A 19947-nucleotide genomic window follows, 5' to 3' on the forward strand; every position below is an offset into this window, starting at 1 on the left:
AAACCCTACAGTATTAGCAGGAAAATACCCAACAATCAAAAGATCCCCTTTGAGCAAGCACTAGGCGACAGTGGGGAGAAAAAACTCCCTTTTATAAGGAGAAATCTCCAGCAGAACCAGGCTCAAGAGGGGGCGGCCATCTGCTGCGACCGGTTGGGGGTGATGGAGAGACAATATAGGGAGACAAGATGAAATATACTTCTGTTGGCCAATTACATTGTTTTTGAATAAATTATTAAATGCTTCGAGATCTTTAAAGAAGCATTGTAGTGTGTGTGTGTGTGTGTGGGGGGGGGGGGGGGGGGGTCAAGCTGGTCTTTTAGTCATCGCTGCTGCCCTTAAAGCAGCTCCTAAACGGCTTCGTTAAAGCTTTTCCCACTGCTCGAAAGAACCTTGTAATTTTAGACTTCAGTGGGGGATTGAGTACAACCTCAACAGTCATGTCCAGGAGATCCAGAAAAAGTTCATCAAAAGTGTAATCATCTGGTGTAAGAGCCGAATGTACAAACTGATCTGCAGAGTCAAGCTCCTTTATAAGGGCCTTACTCATTTTCTTGAGCATCCGCCGTTTGTTATTTTTAAGAGCACTCAGATATCCTGGGATTCTGACCTTATCTAGAAGCAGATCTGTAAGACGCCTGGTGATCGCTTCGTAGTTTTCTATATTCAGAGTGTTTGTGTCGAAACTACATTTCTCCAGGAGCTTATCTAACAGACAGTTACTGAAGCCTCTGACAATTTTCTCAGACTCCTCCTGTAAGTTTTTAGAGGTTGATGGCTGACTTTGAGCTTCTGTAAGACCAGCTTGAGTGATTGGTTCAGGCTGAGGGCTGTTTTCTGGGGGTGGGCCCTGCTCTAGTACACTCACGCAGGAGACTGTTTCATTTTTGGGAGGACAATCTGGACGTGACTCTGGTTCAGACAGTCTGTCATTTTCTTTTTGCTCTGTTGGAGTCAGTGCTCTTAAAATCACATCCTGGATGTCTCCCACGGCACCAGAAATCTTGTCACTTTGGACAGTTTGATCCAAAGCATCATTCTCCAACCACAGAAGAGTGTTTTGCAAAAACCTTTGCACTGAGTCTTCTACAGTCACATAGAGGACCTCGGGCGAAAAGGGTAACTCATCTGTTGGCTCTGCAAACCTGGAGATCACAGAGTCTGAAAGACATTTTCCTGATAGCATCACAGGGAGTACATATCTTTCAGTTGACTGGAGATGGTCATACACTTTATCTGTCAACTCCCTGGAAAACATCTCAGTTTCCTTTATCTTTTCCAGGGGGTTCCAGATAAGGTTAAAATGTTCTGGCCCGTTTAATTTATTAAACATTTGTTCAAGAATGGGTTTGATGGTGTTATAATCAACTGGGGAAGAACTTTTAAACCTGCTATCCATCACTGGTGTGTTTACATAGCTACAAAAAGAACTGTAGTTGTCCATACAATCTGCTCTCTGATCATCAAGAGACTTGACCGGTTCGTGGAGACAGATGAAGAACCTTTTGTTTTTCTTCACCAGGTGTTTTATCTCTCTGATCATTTTGTAAAACTGCTTTTTGGCAAAAGCGCAGAAGTGCTCTTTGTGCAGCTTTTGGTCATTGCTTTTTCTGGATGGGATGCATGACGCGAAAAAGCTTTTCACCTTTTGGATAATTAACTGCACATTAAAAGCAGGTTCGCGTGAGTCACATTTCTCACTAGATGTGACATCTTCACCATCAAAAGACTGCAGATTATCAATTATTGTGTTTACAATGTCAGCTGCAGCTATTTCTGCTGACGTGCTGGGACGCTGGAGACTTTCAGCTGTCTCAGCATCTGTGCACTTCTCTATTTCCGTGTCATCTTCGGCATTCGAATACTTCAGAGTGTCAAGTATTGCATTGACAACATCAGCACCTGGGGTGCTGGAAAGACTTTCCGCCATCTCTCCAGTTTCACTTTCTTTTTTCTCTACAGGCATCATGTCATTTTCATCCTTATTGTCCTCTGTGATTCCTGTGTCTGTGCTCCATTTGGTGAGAGCGCTGCTCACCTCCTCAACAACCATTGCCTTCTCAGAGATCTTTGATTCAGTACTCTCTGCTCTTGAATCAGACGGGCTAAGGGAACTAGCTGCGCCGCCCTTTGACATGCACTGGCTGCTTAGCTTACCTGCACATTTTTCCAAACATGAGGCAGCGTGAGAGACCATGCGTCGAAGGTTTTTTGTGGTTGTCGATTTTCCACTGACATAAACGGCCGGATCTGACCGTAAATCCGGGTTGTCTAAGAGTAGAGTCACAGCTGAGTTGACCTTTTCTGAGATCTCCGATTCAATCAGTTTTGTCAGCTTCTTACTGAACTGACAGTTTTCATGGGGGATGTTAAGAGCGATGCCAATGCTGGTTGAAAGAGCGTCTCCCAGCGACGGAGCTATTTTTGCCACAGGTATGCTGATATCTGTTTGGGACAATTCGTCTGTCATTAACTCCTGAAGTGTGGGAAGTGCAGATTTCAGGATGCCGGTAGAAACTATCTGAATGATTTCGATTATCATATCAGCCAGTAATGCTTGGAGATCAGAGTCCCAGATTCCCTGTTCAATCATTCCCCATTGTACCTGGGAGAACTGATCGAAACACTTGGTTATAGCAGGTAAAATATGCTCGGGAATAATGGGGATAGTACGGAGCCCCCCAGGGGACATGGGAGAAAAAAAATTAGGGAGGAAAAAAAAAAATTAGGGAGGAAAAAAAAAAATTAAGACGGACTTTTGCGAGCGCTCGCAAAAGTATTGCGAGCGCTCGCAAAAGTATTGCGAGATCTCGCAATAAGTATTGCGAGCGCTCGCAAAAGTATTGCGAGATCTCGCAAAAGTTTTAGCCGCATTCTTCGGAGGCCGCCAGCTCGAAGCCGACCGGGAGGTCGAGGCACGATGTGCCGGGAAAGCGGTGTTCCTCCCGGCTGTAGTAGGTCTCGACTTCCCGTTAGCTTCGAGCTAGTGGCCGCCAGCTCGAAGCCGACCGGGAGGTCGAGGCACGATGTGCCGGGAAAGCGGTGTTCCTCCCGGCTGTAGTAGGTCTCGACCTCCCGTTAGCTTCGAGCTAGTGGGTGTCAGATCTCCAAAAACGTCGGAGCACTTTTGCAAATATGTGATGTCTTGTAAACCGAGCAGGTATCTGACGTTTACACAACTACATTCACGCCTCAAAATATCTTAAAAGTGTATTTTGTGACCCAGAAAGAGTAATATTACAACTAAGTAGCTGCCGCCATTGTTGGAGTTTTGCGAGATCTCGCAATACTTTTGCGAGCGCTCGCAATACTTTTGCGAGCGCTCGCAATACTTTTGCGAGATCTCGCAATACTTTTGCGAGCGCTCGCAATACTTATTGCGAGATCTCGCAATACTTTTGCGAGATCTCGCAAAAGTCCGTCTTAATTTTTTTTTTCCTCCCTAATTTTTTTTTTTTCCTCCCTAATTTTTTTTTCTCCCATGTCCCCTGGGGGGCTCCGTAGGATAGAGCCTGTAGTCTGAAATTCAGCCATTGTGGACGTTTCTGTTTCAATAAAATTATTTGAAAGACTTTGAAAATCTAAGTTTGTAGAGTGCGAAGATCGCAGTCTGTACATCTCATTTACTTAACGCTAAGTAGTAGATTGTGAGTCCTGGGTCTATATAAGGGCTCAGTTGACTGTTACGTCACGGGCACGTCCAAGCGTTCGCTTCTTCACGTCGCACGCATGCGCACTGTCTGTGTTTTGAACTCCCACGCACACGCTTCCGGACTTAAACCGCTAATAAATTCTTACATACACATCATGTTGGTGTAAAATACAGTATCTGGAAGCGAAAGGACATTTAGCCTCGTTATTTACTCTCTTAAAATGCACAACACCCATATATAAAGTAAACGGACGGACACTGCAGCGAAACGGAGCTCTAATCTCCGAGTGTACAACCTCTGGACCCAGCGTGATCATCACCTGTTAATATGCTAACATGACTAACGCCAGCATCACTGCGCGTAGCTCCGCTTATTTAAGCTCGTGTTAGCCTAAATACGTTCCAGCAGTACTAGCTAGCAGCCGTTTTTAATAAGTTAACGTGCTCTTGACAAATAAACCCTGCAGAAGCTCATACTGAACCAGCACTGAGCGCAGTTACCTGCTTGTACTTACAAGCACTGAGTAATGCTGAATAAATGAAGGCTGTCCAGTCACTGTGCTATGCCAAAGTTGAACAAATGTCTGATATCGTCTGAATATTTCTTAATGAGGTATTGTTCACAAAGTTACCCGTGCAGTGCTCTATACAGCTTACATCCTTTGAGAGAAATAATTTCAAGTATTAATATTTGTTGTCCAATACTCAGGAGCTGCCCTCAGATTCAGACCTCAGCACCACTCAGTGACAACAGAAAACTCATCCTTTTTCTTCACTCTTTGTAGCAACTCCAAAATTAACCGATGAAAATAGTACATAGGTTAAACAGGTGGTTTGAAAGACTTTTATTGTGAAATTACTGACTTTTAGAAATAAAACCCTATCAGTGAAGGTTTGTGTCAACTAGTTTGTTGCACCGCTGAATCCGCTGGTGGAAACAGCAACTGGCCAGTCAAACTGCCCAGCATACATGCCCAGGGCCAATAAACTGTTAGGTGTGTTGAATATAGTGGTGAGGAAAAGAATAAATACTTCATATTCTGACGGCTTAGTATGAGAGCACTCTGCCTTGCTGCTTTCGCTAAGCCTGCTGTATGTTTTCCCCTTTTGTCCTCTATGTTGCCTTGTGTGTTCCTGGTAGGAGGTGTAAATTGGTGCAGCTTGGGCACCCGTGCAGTCCCCCTGGGGCACTTAAGAGCTGTCTATCTTACCATCTATTTATTGGTCCATCCAGAACAATGCTATTTGTTTGGTTGGCCCTGTCCATAATTATTCACGTTTTACACCAAACATTCAAGCACTCAACCAACTGCTGACACCATTGACTAACACACCTCATGAAAGTAATTATGTTTTTTGTTTATTTTTGTTTAATAACTTTGTACATTTTGGTTAAAGCAGTGACTCTCACATTTTTTGTCATGGAGCTAGAATCACTGACTTATACACATAGTTAATAAAGACCTTGGTACATTTCTATCAAATATGTCTCACACGATCCTATAAAGTACTCAGGACCTTTGGTGGCCTGTGCCCTCGGTCTTATTAGGCACACGCACACAGTCTTTAATATGAAATTATTTAAATGTTTGTGTTTTTGTAACCAGTGCTCATAATCACAGTATTTTATCTTATTTTACCTTATCCTATCTTAAATTGGTTTTCCAGTAAACCAAAGATTTTAGGTTGTATTTTACTAAAGAAGGCCCTTTCACGTGCTCCCTTATTTTCCAAGAATCCACCACAGTGGTTGGATCTGTATGTTTGATTTGGTGCAGAGTTTATGCCATATGCACTTTCTGATACAGCCCTCCCATTTATCCAAGTTTCAAAGGGCTGGCACTTGGAGTACACTAGCTTTTGATCCCCCTGGAGCGGGGTTTGTCTCCTCTCCTGGAGGAGATAACATTGACTGTACCCAAATGTGAGTATACACAGCAGTGCAAAAAATAAAAATTGTGCTAAGGCCACTTCCTCTATTAAAGTGTGTTGCCATCCTGAAGAACAGTGCAGCTGTGAGCAGAGTTTTCATTTCTTCTTCCTACTTCTACTGCTGTTGCAACAAGATCCCATTTTGCTTTATTCCCCATCCAACAGAGACATTTAGTGATATGTGGCTGTTAGACCTTGCGATTTCTGTAGGCAGAATAATAAATACGCTGGTGGTGCAGTGCACTGGCTTTCAAGGCTCAAGAATGCTCAATAACCACAAGTTTGAAACACTGTGAGCTTTATTTAAAAGTCATCTATGTGAAAATCCCATTTAATAGATTTTTAACATGCGACATACACATACCATTGTGTGAATGGTTGGGTGACTGATTGTGTAAAGCCCTTTGGGGTCCTTAGGGACTAGAAAAGCACTATACAAATACAGGCCATTTACCATTGTGTGACTCTTAAATTCATGAGCACAGATCCCGCCCCCCCCCCCCAAAAAAAGCTCCGTGCAACTCATAGCAAGTATACAAGTTTCCATTATCAATCATAAAACACCATGCATTTATGTGTACTAAAGAAGTAAGCTGTTTTGATATAGAAACTGTAAAGAAAGCATGAGAGAATGGCTCCTTCTGAACACACAAGTAGAACAGTAAAAAAAAACAGAAACAGAGGATTTGTCCAGCTGCCTAAATGGCTTTCGTATTTTCTTATTCCTATTAGAGCCCTCAGTGGGTATTTGCTAAACATGTAAAGGCTTTTGGACATGATCAATCAACCATTTTGATCAATTAAACATAACTGCTAGCAGAATCCATCGTTTGCATGCAGATGTGATTCATTCCTGTTTATGAAGCCCAGTACACTGCACTGTTGCCAAGGCAGCTATTAAGGGTGATAACGACGATAGCATTGGTTTTTGGCACTTGGGGATTGAAATTAAAATGAATAAAAACAGCATTAGGGACTGCAGGATAGGTAAGGAGTCAGACATAGACGGAGAGCCTGGAGTTCTGTGTTCAGAAGCGGGCACGGATTCGGTCCAATGGATCTGTGTCCCACATCTTGGGATCCCAAGCCTGGAACCAGCCAGTGAAAGTTGGAGGCTCTGCTCCCTGTTTGATGGTGGTGATGGGGATTCCTTTGCGACCGGAGGGATCCGAGTCCACATATTCTTTTGCTGCACAACAAGAAGGAAGAGAGGGGAAGGGACAGGTGGAGAGATGGAGGATGAGAATGTGAAGAGAGGTGGTGTTTACCTCTGATCTTAAAGTTTTTGGTTTGCGTGTGCTTTGGAAATCATCTTTTTCTTAAACTTTTTTTCAGTTGTAATGTAACAAACCTATTTTGGGAGCTCCTTCCTTTTCCACGTCATTGGCATCTTTGCCAATCCAAATGTAGACCTAGAGACAGGAGAGATTTAAAAAGTCATAATTTTAAAAGTATGTCCTACAAAAGTTGTGAAAGTGACATTTCACACATGCCAGAAAGATCATCTCACCTGATCCCAGGTGTCAAGGAGCATTACATCATCAGTGGCCAGATCTGATTGAGTGAAGTCTCCAGGAACTTCTTCCACCTGAGAGATGGGACAAAAGGAAGCTCAGACTGACTGCCTGCAGGGTTTAGGTGCGTTCAAATGTCACAGTCCTTACCAAATTAGCACTATACGCTGATCAGGCATAACATTAAGAGTAATGACAGGTGAAGTGAGTAACACTGATTATCTCTTCATTGTGGCAGCTGTTAGTGGGTGGGATATATGGCACTCATCCAAGATGGCGCCAGTGTTCATGGCGGGCTGTCTCTTCGACTTCTGTCTGCTGTTTGTTATTTGTTCTTTTTTGTGTTTTCCTGATGTCTACGCGCTTTTCACATATATTAGGGAGCAATTGAACATTTTGTCTGAAGAGTTAGAAGCTGGAAAAATCGGCAGGTGTGAGGATCTGAGTGAGTTTGATGAGGGCTATATTAGGATTAACGAGGCCCTTGTGGGGTGTTCTTGGTCTGTAGTGGTCAGTATCTATCAAAAGTGATCAAAGGATGGACCAGTGGTGAACCATCGACAGGGTTACTGGTGGCCAAGGCTCACTGATGCACTAGTGGTCTAATCCAACAGATAAGCTACTGTAGCTCAAATTACCCAAAAAGTTCATGCTGGTTCTGATAGAAAGGTGTCAGAATACAAGGAGCATCACAGTTTGTTGTGCACAGGGCTGCATAACCACAGACTAGTCAGGGTGTCCATGCTGAATACTGTCCACTGCCTAAAGCACCAACAATGGACTCGTGAGCATCAGAAATGGACCACAGAGCAATGCGAGAAGGTGATCTGGTCTGATGAATCATGTTTTCTTTTACCTCATGTGGATGGCCACGTGCGTGTGCATCACTTACCAGGAACACCTGGCACCATGATACACTATGGGAAGAAGGCGAGCTTGTGGAGGCAGTGTGACGTTTGGGCAATGCTCTACTGGGAAATCTTGGGTCCTGCCATCCATGTGGATGTTACTTTGACACGTACTACATTCTTAAGCATTGTTGCAGACCATGTGCATCCTTTCATGTGAACGGTACTCCCTGATGGCAGTGGCCTCTTTCAGCAGGATAATGCACCCTGCCACAAAGCAGGAATGGTTTAGGAATGGTTTGAGGAGCACAACAGCGAGTTTGAGATGCTGACTCCGAATTATCCAGATATTAATCCTGTAGGATATGCTGGACAAACAAGTCTGATTCATGGATGTGCCACTTCCCAACTTAGACAACTTAAAGTATCTGTTGCTAACATCTTGGTGCCAGATACCACAGGGGTCTACTGGCATCCAAGCCTAGACCAATCAGGGCTTTTTTGGGAGCAAAAGGGAGACCAACACAATATTAGGACATGGTCACAATGCCTGATCTTTAGCCAGATGTGACATCTTTACTCTAAAAAAAGAAGTTTGAGCTGCATTCTTCTCCCTGACTTACACTGAGTCTTCCTGTTTTGTTGGAGCAGCCAAAGAGACGTGGGGGTCTGATCCCGCTCTGCAGACTCTTTGACGTCTGGTAATCCGTTTTGCCTCCCAGAGCAGACCAGAAGCCAGCTGTGAGAGAAGAATACACAACCGACTTTAGCTACACGTAACATTTAATTGATGCTTAATTTGTTTGGACAGGAAGTGAATCACAGCCTCTTTGGGCCCCTGACTAATAAAATGCATCAGCTCTTTAAGTGTAATCATAATCAGACCTGAAATGTTAGTGTTCACTATCACTGACGCCATCAGGCATCAGTGCGAATGGCAAATAAAGGTAGAATTTGATGGCTTTACATAAGTAATTTCTTAGCTTAGCTTATATACACTTTTACATTTTGTAAGTAACTTAAAAACAGCCAGACATGTGTAAAAACAGCAATTCACTCAATTGTGAATCAAAATAATCAAAAAAATTAGAATGAGATTAAATATTTCCCATAAAATACCTCCTTTTTTTATCTTCAGATAAATAAAAGAAAAGGCGCAGAGTTAGTTTCTTTGAGCAATAAACAAGGAAAGTTCTCACTTGTTTTATGTTGGGGACTCACCTGGCTCCTTGCCCTCTGACACATTGCTGGGACTACCACCCAGGAAAGCCACCACATGCTTGGCTGCTTCCATCTCTTTATCGCTGGCGCCCACGCCACGCCACACAAACAAGCCACTTGGCGTTTTCAGCACAAAAACATCGTTGGTGTTCAGATTGGAGGCAGTAGCTTGGACCTGAGGAACCACACAAGTGAGAGGAGCAAATAAGAACTCTCTTGTACACACACACACACATACAGTGTGTTGCAAACCAGCTTACCTCCACCGCACGGGTAGCATTGGAGGAGCTCTGCCGGATGTGGAAGAGGCGACTGCTGGCGGCTTGTGTCTGTCCACCTTTGCGTGACGTTCCTCCACTGTGGATGATCATTGGCTTGTCCTTGAAGATGCTCATCAGGTGGGGAGGCTCCTGACCCTGTGACACTCTCACCTGTGGGTATTAACAAAATTCACCAGCAAAGGCAATGACTAATCCAGTTATTCCAGTTTAGCTACAGATTTTGTTCTTAGGGTTACCAACACCAAAGTGAAGTAGTAATCTAAGGTTCCGTATCACTATGTGCAGGAATAACAAGACTGAAATAGATCAATGCTCACTTGATATTCACTATAATTAAATTGAGTTTCAGCTAAGTGATTTTTATATAAATGCAACACAACTGGGAAAAAAATTGAAAAATTTTAACTAAATAGCAATATAGCGTGATTATTATCTAATATTTTAAATACTTTAGTTTATTTTTAAAGAAAATACTCAATGATATCAGCTGTGTTGGCATGGTTGTGTGAGAAAATCAGCTGAAAACATCTCAGAAATGTCTTAATGTCTCCAGTATGGCTGAGAGTTTGATGTATAACCAGCACTAACTGAGGGTCAAGGTTTTGCCACGTTTTAATGCAATTCTTGTAGTTATGGCACCTTATCTATTAAAACGTGCTGCAGGTTGGATCGGATCAAAATAAAAATTATAGAAACACTGCCCTCTGCTGGTTATCCTGGGGGGTGTTTTTTTCTTTCTTATGGGATCTTTATGAGGCAATTAGTTTTCATCAGCTACACTAAATCCTCTGTAATAGTTAATAAATTTGAAGTATCGGAAGAGAGGCAGAAAATATTTGTTTTAGTCGTTGTTACACAGCCCATAAGTTAAAAATGGTGCGTACTAGTTATGTGGGAAGTGTGATGAGTAGATTCAAAGAAAGATAAACGTTATATGTATTAAGGTTAGTTTGAGAGCCATAAACTCTCACTCAATGAAGGATCTCATATCACCTTTATCTGTTCATGTCAGTCATTTAGGGAGAAAAATTACGCTAATACAATAACTGCTCACATTATTTAGATTGTTTCTTTAACATTTCTAAGTCATACATTACATTACAGGGTCTTTCTGTGATTACACAGACTTGTTTAGTGCATGTGATGTTGAGGTGTGTAGTGGGTCAGGTTCTAACCTGAACTGGGGCTCCTCCCATTGAGTCATCCAGCTTCACTGTGAGGAACGCCGAAGCGGCCAGTTCGTCTTGTGTGCACTTCAGCCCCTGCCTGACACAGTAGCACCAACACAGTCTGAAACACGTCATTAACTCGTGCGTTTGTGTGTGTGAGTGTGTGAGATAGAGAGAGAGATCTTAGACAGGGTGTGGCACACTCCGCCACAGCTTTTACTTCATACTAATTTAGAGAGATTATACGCTTTATGCATGTTTTGCTGTTTTACCCACCAAGTGTATATGATGTGCTGCTCCCGTGATCCCTGTTTGTAGCTGTAGAGGATGAGGTAACAGTCGCCCCCATAGAAGTGACCATAAGAGGAGGGATCCACGGGCACATTTGCACCATTCTCGACACGCCAGATCTAGAACACCAGACCCAATCTTTAAAAAAACCCAAAACCTTACAGCTGTGTTTACCTGTGCTATTGTTTCACTTTTTAACACCCTCCTACCTGGACTTTGCCCTTGCCATCGTCCACCATGCCGTGCTGCGCTGCCATGGCTTTGTTTGTGTGTAGGGTGGAGGCATCAAAGGGAACCTGCTCCACTTTGGCTATGCGGCCAATAGTGTAGGCCTTACTGGGACCTGTGGTCTCATCCTTATCCCTCCAGTCGGAAAAGAACTGCTTAAAGAGAGACGTTTCGCCACCTGCAGGAAGTACTTGGATCTGCAAGTCAAACAGAGATTTGGCTTTACAGTTAGCTGCACTGTGGGGATTTACAATTGTTGTTTTTTTTTGTCTAAGTTACTAAGTACATGTTGGCTTTACCGTTGTATTTTTGTTGTATCCCTTATCAGTGATGAACTTCTGACCTGCAGCCATGGCTGCTTTACGCTCCGACACAGTGGCCTTAGGGCCTGTTGGAATCAGATAAAACAAAGGAGGTGTAATTCACCTTTATGTTATTCAGAGTGAGAAATATCTGCGGATATTTACATAAAGAGGCTAATTGCAGTGCAGTCATAAAACACAAAATTACTGCTGTAGATTTCCTGTTATTGTTCAGCAGTGCCAAAAATAAAACCAGCAGCATTTAAATATACCTCTTTCACATGTGTAGCCTTAATCAGAGAGACCAAAAAGGTGTAAACACACGCTTTCCAATCATTTCTTTGTTAGAATTTGTGCAAAAAGAAGAAGAAAAAAGCACAATGTTAGAAGTGTTATCACAAAAATGTTTTGCTGCACCTTTCCACACAAAGATGGTCTTGTCCACCCCGTTGTCCAGGATGTAGCACTCCTCTGGAGACAGCATGGCCTGTTTGAAGGGACTGGATGCAGCCACAGACGACACCTTCATAGAGCCAGATGCATCTGAGATCTAAAAGAAAAGGAAAGAGGCCCCATCAGGTACTGATTTCTTTTTTGCTATGAAATCTTTCCACCCTTGTATCAAAGCCAGGGTGTTCACATTTATTTGACTGTCACTTGTGTTTCTCACCATGTAGAGGGCAGCCTTCTTCCTGTTGGAAGTCTCCACCTTGTCGTCATCCGGAGTACTGGGGGCGATGGAGGTTTTTGGTCCTAGAACCTAAACAACAATCAAGGGCATTAATCACTAACGGTTTATCATCATTAGCACTGATTAAATGCTTTTTAGTGCAAATATAAACACAGCTTTATTCAGATAAAAAAAAAAAATCTCTATAAATTGAAAGTATGCTCGTTAAACCAGCCCTCCCCTAACTCTCTCTATCTCATTAGGCATCTTGTTGTAAAGGAAGTGTTTACTAAGCTGCCCTGGCACAGAGCTGGCGTATGAGCAGCACTTACAAAGGGCAGCATTGTGCCCCGTCGTTCCCACACTGACTAACTCTGTCGAATGCATTAATTGCACTTAAAGCTCCTGCTCTCAAGTGATCACCTCCGAGGTTAAAGTGTGGTGACATTTGCTAGAAGAGGGAGACAAGTGAGGAATGTGCGTGTCTGACCTCTATGATGGGAGCTGGCTCGTCCCCCTCCTCCACCATATGCACTTTGGCTCTGCCGTTCCTCTCATTATCTCTGATGTCGATGGTGACCTCGGAGGCCTTCAGCCGCTCAAAACGGTTACACTCACTGCCGCACCACTGATAGATGTCCTGCAGGAGGGGAGAACCCGGGAAAGGAGGTTTAAAGATGTGAAAGCCTTAACTATTTCACGGAAACTGTAGAGGTTAAACTGCACTCTGTACATACAGTAGCAAACACACACACAAATAAAAAAAACAGCTCACCTTTCCCAGGTCAATGATGAAGCAGTCTCCTTTGTTGAAGCTGTCCCAGGACATATTCACCTCGGTTGCTCTGATGACCCTGCGACCCTTAACGTGCAGCAGGCGTTTTACATCCACGCCGTTGGTCACTACATGTTTGAAACCTGAGGCCACACCTCCTTTCTGTGAAATCCAATGATGATTCGCATTAAGTTTTATCCTGTGAATATTCTTTCAAATCTAAGCAATGCGGGGGATGAGCTGATTTAAGAGAAGATGAGCTATCTTTACACCTGAGCTGCAGTTTTAGTTACAACTACTACACACTACTACCTGCAGAATGACCAGGTAAGTCACAAATGTTCAAGGGGAGGACGCGTGGAGTCAGCTGACGGTGAAATGAGTTTAACACAGGACTGTAAAATCTTAAGGAACAACTGGTTCCTTAAGACATGCTGTCAGTTAATGGCATAACCACATGCCATCACTCAGAGTTAACAAAGACAATGGGCGGAAAAGAAACTAACATGATGACTGAGGATAAAATGAAGATTGTTGTGTGCAACACGCCGTTGTACCTGGCGGGTGGGATTATCACGTAATGTGCCGTCCTTGGTAGAGCCAATAAACAAAGCAAGTATTTAGAAAACATGCAAATGAACAGAAATACCCTCTGCTGGAGAAGAACAACATGATGATCCTTGTCAGTTTATAACCACACAAAAAATGAACTGAAATAGAAGTTGAATTAAATGTTTGTGTTTTGTAGACTTTTAAAAATCTCATAATGTGATTTTCCTCAACATGATCCTTCTGCAAGCTACTTTGCAACCTTCCTCACCCCAGTTTCTCATTTGTATGCTCTTTCTGACCTTACTCGGTGTAATGCCTGCCACCACTGATGCCTCCTCTGCTGTGTTTGTTGTGTATCCAGAGCTTTACCGCCAATGGAATTTGACTAAAGTGGTTTTTACTGAAATATGGGTGAAAACAACAACAAAGGAAACTTGCTTAAATTAGACTTTGAAAGAAAAAAACACCCAGAAGAGTCAGTGACTCATCCTCTGCTGCTGAGGTCAGATGACTAGAGTGTTGTTAGACTCTCGGGGGGCGTGGCTACTTTGACCACCAAATGAAAACCACATTCATCCTGTTATTGGTCAAATGGTAGCAATTTTTTCCGTGGCAACAACGCATGCTCTGTTTATTGTCAGAATAGTTTACTGAAAGTGAAGTTACCAAAGCTCTGTCGAGAATGTGAGGTTTGGTTCTGTTTCGGCTTCGCTGTGTCCCAAACACAGCCAGTGTGCTTGGACTCTGCAACATATGCAGAGCAGAACTCTCCAACAAAAGTAGTAAGCAAGCATTTGGGCTAATTACATTTAACTAAAGCCACAAAGGGGGGTTGGGGTTATGAGAAACAGATGGCTGTTAAAAGTGGTTTAGCTTGTGTTTCTCAGTATCCTTATTTGCAGAGGCTGGTTGCCTAGGTTATAATCAATCAGTCCATCAGACACACCATCAGAGAGATATAGAAAAAAGGGGGAATGCTATGATTTCTTTGAACTTCAGAATCATCAGCTCATCTCAACAGCAAAGTTCACAGGACGCTGGTAATCATTAACACTGCAGACATGTTTCAGTCAAACAGAGTTCTGCAGCAGATCACTGTTCGATGTTTAAAACATTAGTCATCACACCTCTCACTGTTTACAGGATTTATATATTTTTATGGTTCTGTTATTTAATAGCGGACTGGGAACAGAAAAAAAAAAGAAATCATTACAGAAATGTCCCTTATTTAGTTACTAATTTAAATCAGCGGTTCCTCTTCTCCTATCAATAGCCTTTTAATAGCTGACTGGAACCTGTCATTTACTTGCTCATTACCAGCTTCACTTTTTGGACTCTGCTAGTGTAGCTTTGCATGATTTTCAGGTCAAAATAATGCTTGTCTTTCTTATCAAAGTTTCTTCAGAGACATGTCAAAATGAAACCTGGTGTGACGTTAACTTGTCTGCCATTTTGCACGTGCGACATAATAATAAATAATCCAGGGGAAGCCAAATAAGGCTCCAGTCACAGCCCCTTAAAACCACCGGTCTTGGGGGGAAAATGTGTATTCCCCACCGAGCTGACGAGTGGTTGCTCAATTTTTCTGGCGGTGGCTGGCGGTGACCAGTCAGTGACCCCCCTTGGCAACCCACCTCACCCCAGTTTTCGTCATTTGTCAGTTGTTAGAGCAAAATGTGTATCTTATGACTGGTTGGCAAAAATCTTTTTTATTGCTTTGTTCAGTCACAGATTGCCAGAGTCGCCTGTAGTTTGCATGAAGATCCCGACTTCCATAAAGCTCACCTGGTACTTGATGCCTGACTTGAAGTAACCCAGGAAAGTGTTGGACTCGTAGTTCTGCACCTCCCTGTACTGCACCGGGCCACCACCCAGGAAGTCATCCAGCTGTGAGGCAAAGATCGCTGTCGCTCCACTCTCATCCTGTGAACACTCATCCCCTGCAGAAAACAGACGTTTGTAACCGGCTAGTTCTAGAAACAGTCCTGCAACTGCTTCGTATTCACGCTCAAAACTCAAGCTTCTTACAGAGAAATCTGCAGCGCTTTAGTGCAAGCAGTAACCTTATGTGCCCTCTGAGTCAGGACTGGAGTCATGGTTATAATCGCATAAACCACATGAGCAGCAGAGCCTCTCTGTATCCTGTTATTACTGTCAGATGGCACACAACATGGATAAAACTATTCCACAAGTTTTATCTGACTAACATTGATCCCAGACGGAAGGATTAATTGTGTCCCAGTGTTATAAAGACTGTAATGTGTTGCAGATGGTTGGATGGCATTGGATGCAGACTGGCAGGGAACTGCGCAAACCTGCAAAAAACTAGTACCCGTCTCTAATGATCTGCAGGGGCATTCCAGATGTGAGTCATCCAGCAGTTTGTTTTATGTGTCTGTTTTTGTTATGCAACCAAAAGGAAAAAAGAAAACGTTTGGGGTGGAGTATAGGCTTTTCCTTCGCTGCATTGTTCAGGGTGGTTAAAGTTGCACATCACTGAGTGTTCTGTTCACTCATAATTTAATTCTAAGCCACAAAAAGGGAACTGTGCAGGCAAGAGGAATTTCACAAAGTCCTGTTACTTTAAGCTCCTCACACAAGGGAGGATGTTTCAGGTCTAAGGTCTAAAAACCTAAAGCAGTTTCCAAAACCAGGCTATTGTGGTGCAAGCTCACGATGAAGCAAGGGTATCTGCTCTCATTAAACCCAAAGCTACACCTGTCTGTTTGTGAGTTTAAGTACTAAAAATTGCAGGGAAACGCAGCAGCTCTAGAGGAAGTGACTTTTTAAAACTCTGAATATATCACTTAAGTTTGTAGCCGAGGAAAATGCCAAACATCATACTTTATCATGAAACTGGAATGAAAACAGATTTGCTTTGGTGCAATCAAACAAAACTAAGCAGAAGCCTCAGTAAAGTGCAATACTGCAGTTTGCAGCATCCATGTCTTACCCAACCACATGTGAATGTTGTATGATGGGGCTGAGGTGGTGAAGAGCAGCAGGTAGGCATCTCCGGTGTAAAAGGAGCCGTACAGGGCTTTGGGAACCGGCTTGAGGTCCATGTTCTCGATACGCCACACCTGCAGCCCTGGCTTCTTCCCTGCAGTTTCAAACTCCTTATGGCTAACCATGATGCTCTGAGACACAATAAAGATTAAAAAAGAAAAAAAGAAAAAGAGGAAGTAAATAGTCTTGAAGTTAAAGGAAGCCAGGCAGAGACACAGAAAATCATTTTAATGTTTTTGCCATGCAAAATGTGGCTGCAGTTGAACTCCTGGAAAGCCACAGAAAGCATTCTGAGAATGACAGAAACAGCAGACGCTGCTGAGAGCGCTCACAAACACAATGCAAAAGTTATTTTGTGCAACCAAATTTATGATGTGCTTCCTGAACAACGAACGCTAGATTGTGTCTTAACACCAATGGAGGAAGGGGGTGGTGGTAGGGGGGCTAACCACGGCAGTTTATAAATGTACATTCTATCTCTCCTCTAAGCCGCTTCCATATTTGGACACTCACTGTAAACACTGAACTAGAAAGACAGGTTCTTTAACTATATCACGCACTGCTGCTCGACGTCTGTCAACCAACTTTCAATAATCATATTAGCCATGAACTGTACATCAATGACTCTCTGCTTAGTATCATATTTTATTTATTTATTTTGCACAAACTCATTGAAAAAAAAACCTAAATGATCTGAGAAACCCTTTGTTGTTTCTAAAAAGTCATAATATATGCAGCATATTGTGACACCAGAGTCTGAGATAAAGTTATGTTTTTCAGAAATGACTGATGCAGGAACTTTGTACCATTATCAGCACACATTTAATCAGAAAATCATATCTCCACTAAAATAAACAATACCACATTCCAGGCTGACAGTGCTGTGTGACCTGTATTGCTTGCTTCATAAACTCCTATCATATTTTTTATGGCTGATACTGGAGTGACTCTATGACATCAAGTTATACTACATGTCTGGACTGCTACAAAACACAGTGAGAAAGCTGAAGCACTGAGTCCAGGAACTCACAGGAGGTTCTTCTTAAATAAATGAATATTGTGATAAGGTTGAACGTTTGCTCCAAAGAAATTGAGAGATTATACAGTACAGATTGCTAGTTTGTCCAGATTACAGAAGAGCCTGATTACAAGTGTGGCTGCAGGATTATAGCTGTACTCTCAGACTAAGACTTCTCTAACTACGCAGCTCTGACCACGTCCACTTCCACTGCTGTAAAACCATAAACCTACATTTAATTTACATCCCCTTCATCTGATAACCACAGTGCTCATCACGCAGGCTGAAATATTTAATGTTACTGAGAGTTTAAATCATACCAAACAAACACAATCCAAGGAATCAGCATCATGATCACCACTTATTGTTACTGCGATGTTTGCAGTGCTGTGTCTTAAACGAGCGGCCTGCAGCTCAGCTTTCAGTGAAGAAGGAAAGAAATTGAGTGGACTTCCTGTAAGAGGCTGATCAATAAGTGCTGCATCACGGACAAAACCTCCAGACCCCATAAAGTGCATGAATTGAAAACAGATGCACTGATATTAACGCTAATGTAACACAGTAATGAGCACAATGTTGCATCTCTGTGTGGTGGGGTGGGGGTCATATGCTGGGAAGAGCATCTTCCACCAGCTGTGCTTGTCTGCTGCAGACCTCTGATATATTTACATTTTTAAAAAGTGCATTTGTGTTAAGAATGAAGTCTGTACTGTTTCTTCCTCTTTTTTGACTATTGCATAACTTCTTAACAACCACTGTCTATGTTCCAATTAAAGCTTCCGTTTCAATCATATTTCAATCACACGATAACGATCAGCAGCAATATGAAAGAATATCGAATATCACGAACTCTAACGCGTTCTCTCCTTCCTTTTCGCCCCCTTCGCTGGCTGCTGTGACTCAGGAAGAAGAAGAAAAAGAAGAGGGGGAAAAACAACAACAGCTGGAAACTTTCCACATCTGGAATTTCACTCGCTTTAAACGTCCCAATCCTGCCTGGCTACATGAGAGCGAAAAGTCAGCGATTATCAGCTAAGATCGCGAGCTGTTCACCTTTGATCTAAAGAAATTATGCAAGAATTAAAAGTGCAGAAATGCCACAGCGTGTGCACCCACGTAGACTGGGGTGGGGGGGGGGGGAGAGGAAAAAAAGAGGGAAACTCACAGTTTGTTTGAAGGATGAATCACACAGGAGAGAGAGATGAGCAGACGAGTCGATGGAGGTCGTAGATGCGGCAGTGAGGCGATTATGGACACTCTATGGTTTTGATGTGCTGTAGATGACGAGACGGAGGAGGAGGAAGGGGAGGAGGAGTGGTGCTGGGGGAGTGTCCAGCATGAATACTTCTCAGGCGGAGAGAAGCTTTCTGAGAAGAGAGGATTGTGCTGTGGTGATTCAGGAAGAAAGTCTGCCTTTACAGTGCTGTGCCAACACGACTGTGGACTGCACAGCGCAGATTATAAAGCTTTCATGTAGGGAGGGACAAAGTTCAGCATGCAGTGGCTTCTTAGAAGTAGCATCAGAATGCGTGACTTTAGGTTTGGCTTGAGATCGGTGTGACTGGGAAAAACAAGAGCAGGGAAATGTGTCTGCCTTTAAAATCCTATAATGCAGAGGTATCATAGGAAATCAGATACTGTGAGTTGGGAAACAGCGTCAGCGGCTATATTCAAAAGACAACTGTGTGTTGATTTGAAATACAGATGTTAGTGACACTTCAACTTCCCCCTTGCTTGAATAAACCAGCCAGCCCTTGCAGATACAGGACACCACACATACCTCTAAACGAGAGCATCCAGAACATTCATTCGGTCTCATTAGCGTCAAGATAAACACATTATGTAAAACAACTTTTGGCTTTGTTACCATGGTGCACAAAACCCACGGGGCATCTCACCATTTGCACACATGAAAATACCACTCACGTTTGAAGGCATGCTTGCACAAGTCACACCCAGCATCTACCTGCTGTACTTCTTCTTTTACAACAGGTGCAGCGAAACAGAAAGTACCCCTTTCAGTTCTAATGACACCAATTACAGTTTTTTCTGAATGCTTAAACCCTAACTGTGATTCCTGTAGCACGATCTCTAAAACTATTCAGACTTATAGCAAAACCACTCACTGAGTTTGCAAAACTAAAAGCACAAAAACTGCTTTGCACTCAGTTTGCAATTTTGTAACACACACTTTGCAAAACTGTAGGCACAATTCACTGCACAACACTCAATTACCAAATTTCCAACACACTCCTAGCAAAAGTATACACATGTATGGCTATCATTAACACTAATTTGCCAACTGTCTGGCACACTTTCACATGTGAAAACTTTCTTAGATAATTAGTTCACTTTGCAATCAGCCTAAGCACTATAATACAGGTAAGCTGTGTGTGCGGAGTACAATGGAGGGAGCAGAAAGAGTGAGAAGTAGAGGAGGCCGAGGAAGAGGACGTGGAGGTGAAGAAGTAGGATGAAGAGGACG

The 19947-nt window shown here is 42.9% G+C and overlaps 1 protein-coding gene across 1 annotated transcript; it reads right to left on the reverse strand.

Annotated features, from left to right (window-relative positions):
• Positions 1-5865: 5865 nt before the first annotated feature.
• On the reverse strand, positions 5866-18758 carry scinlb (scinderin like b). The gene is made up of 17 exons (XM_040022152.1): positions 18628-18758; positions 16389-16575; positions 15221-15375; positions 12884-13045; positions 12599-12748; positions 12109-12198; positions 11856-11988; positions 11436-11524; positions 11118-11333; positions 10894-11027; positions 10624-10714; positions 9428-9598; positions 9168-9342; positions 8570-8685; positions 7095-7172; positions 6936-6996; positions 5866-6773 (listed from the first exon to the last, which is right to left on the reverse strand). Exons 2-17 carry the CDS (start codon positions 16567-16569, stop codon positions 6613-6615), a joined length of 2163 nt encoding a protein of 720 aa, XP_039878086.1. The 5' UTR covers positions 16570-16575; positions 18628-18758; the 3' UTR covers positions 5866-6612.
• Positions 18759-19947: the final 1189 nt, after the last annotated feature.

Source organism: Simochromis diagramma, unplaced genomic scaffold (genome assembly GCF_900408965.1).
Source record: "Simochromis diagramma unplaced genomic scaffold, fSimDia1.1 OVJJ01000205.1, whole genome shotgun sequence".
Classification (NCBI taxonomy): Eukaryota; Metazoa; Chordata; class Actinopteri; order Cichliformes; family Cichlidae; genus Simochromis; species Simochromis diagramma.

Bases quoted from the DNA above. Each gene is read 5' to 3' on its own strand.
- scinlb (XM_040022152.1), bottom strand. From the start codon at position 16,569: ATGGTTAGCCATAAGGAGTTTGAAACTGCAGGGAAGAAGCCAGGGCTG. The intron at 10,715-10,893 runs GTGGGTAAAACA...CTACTGTGTCAG, and splicing joins CAGCACATCATATACACTTG to GCAGGGGCTGAAGTGCACAC. The intron at 7,173-8,569 runs GTAAGTCAGGGA...CCCATCTCTCAG, and splicing joins ACAAAACAGGAAGACTCAGT to GTGGAAGAAGTTCCTGGAGA.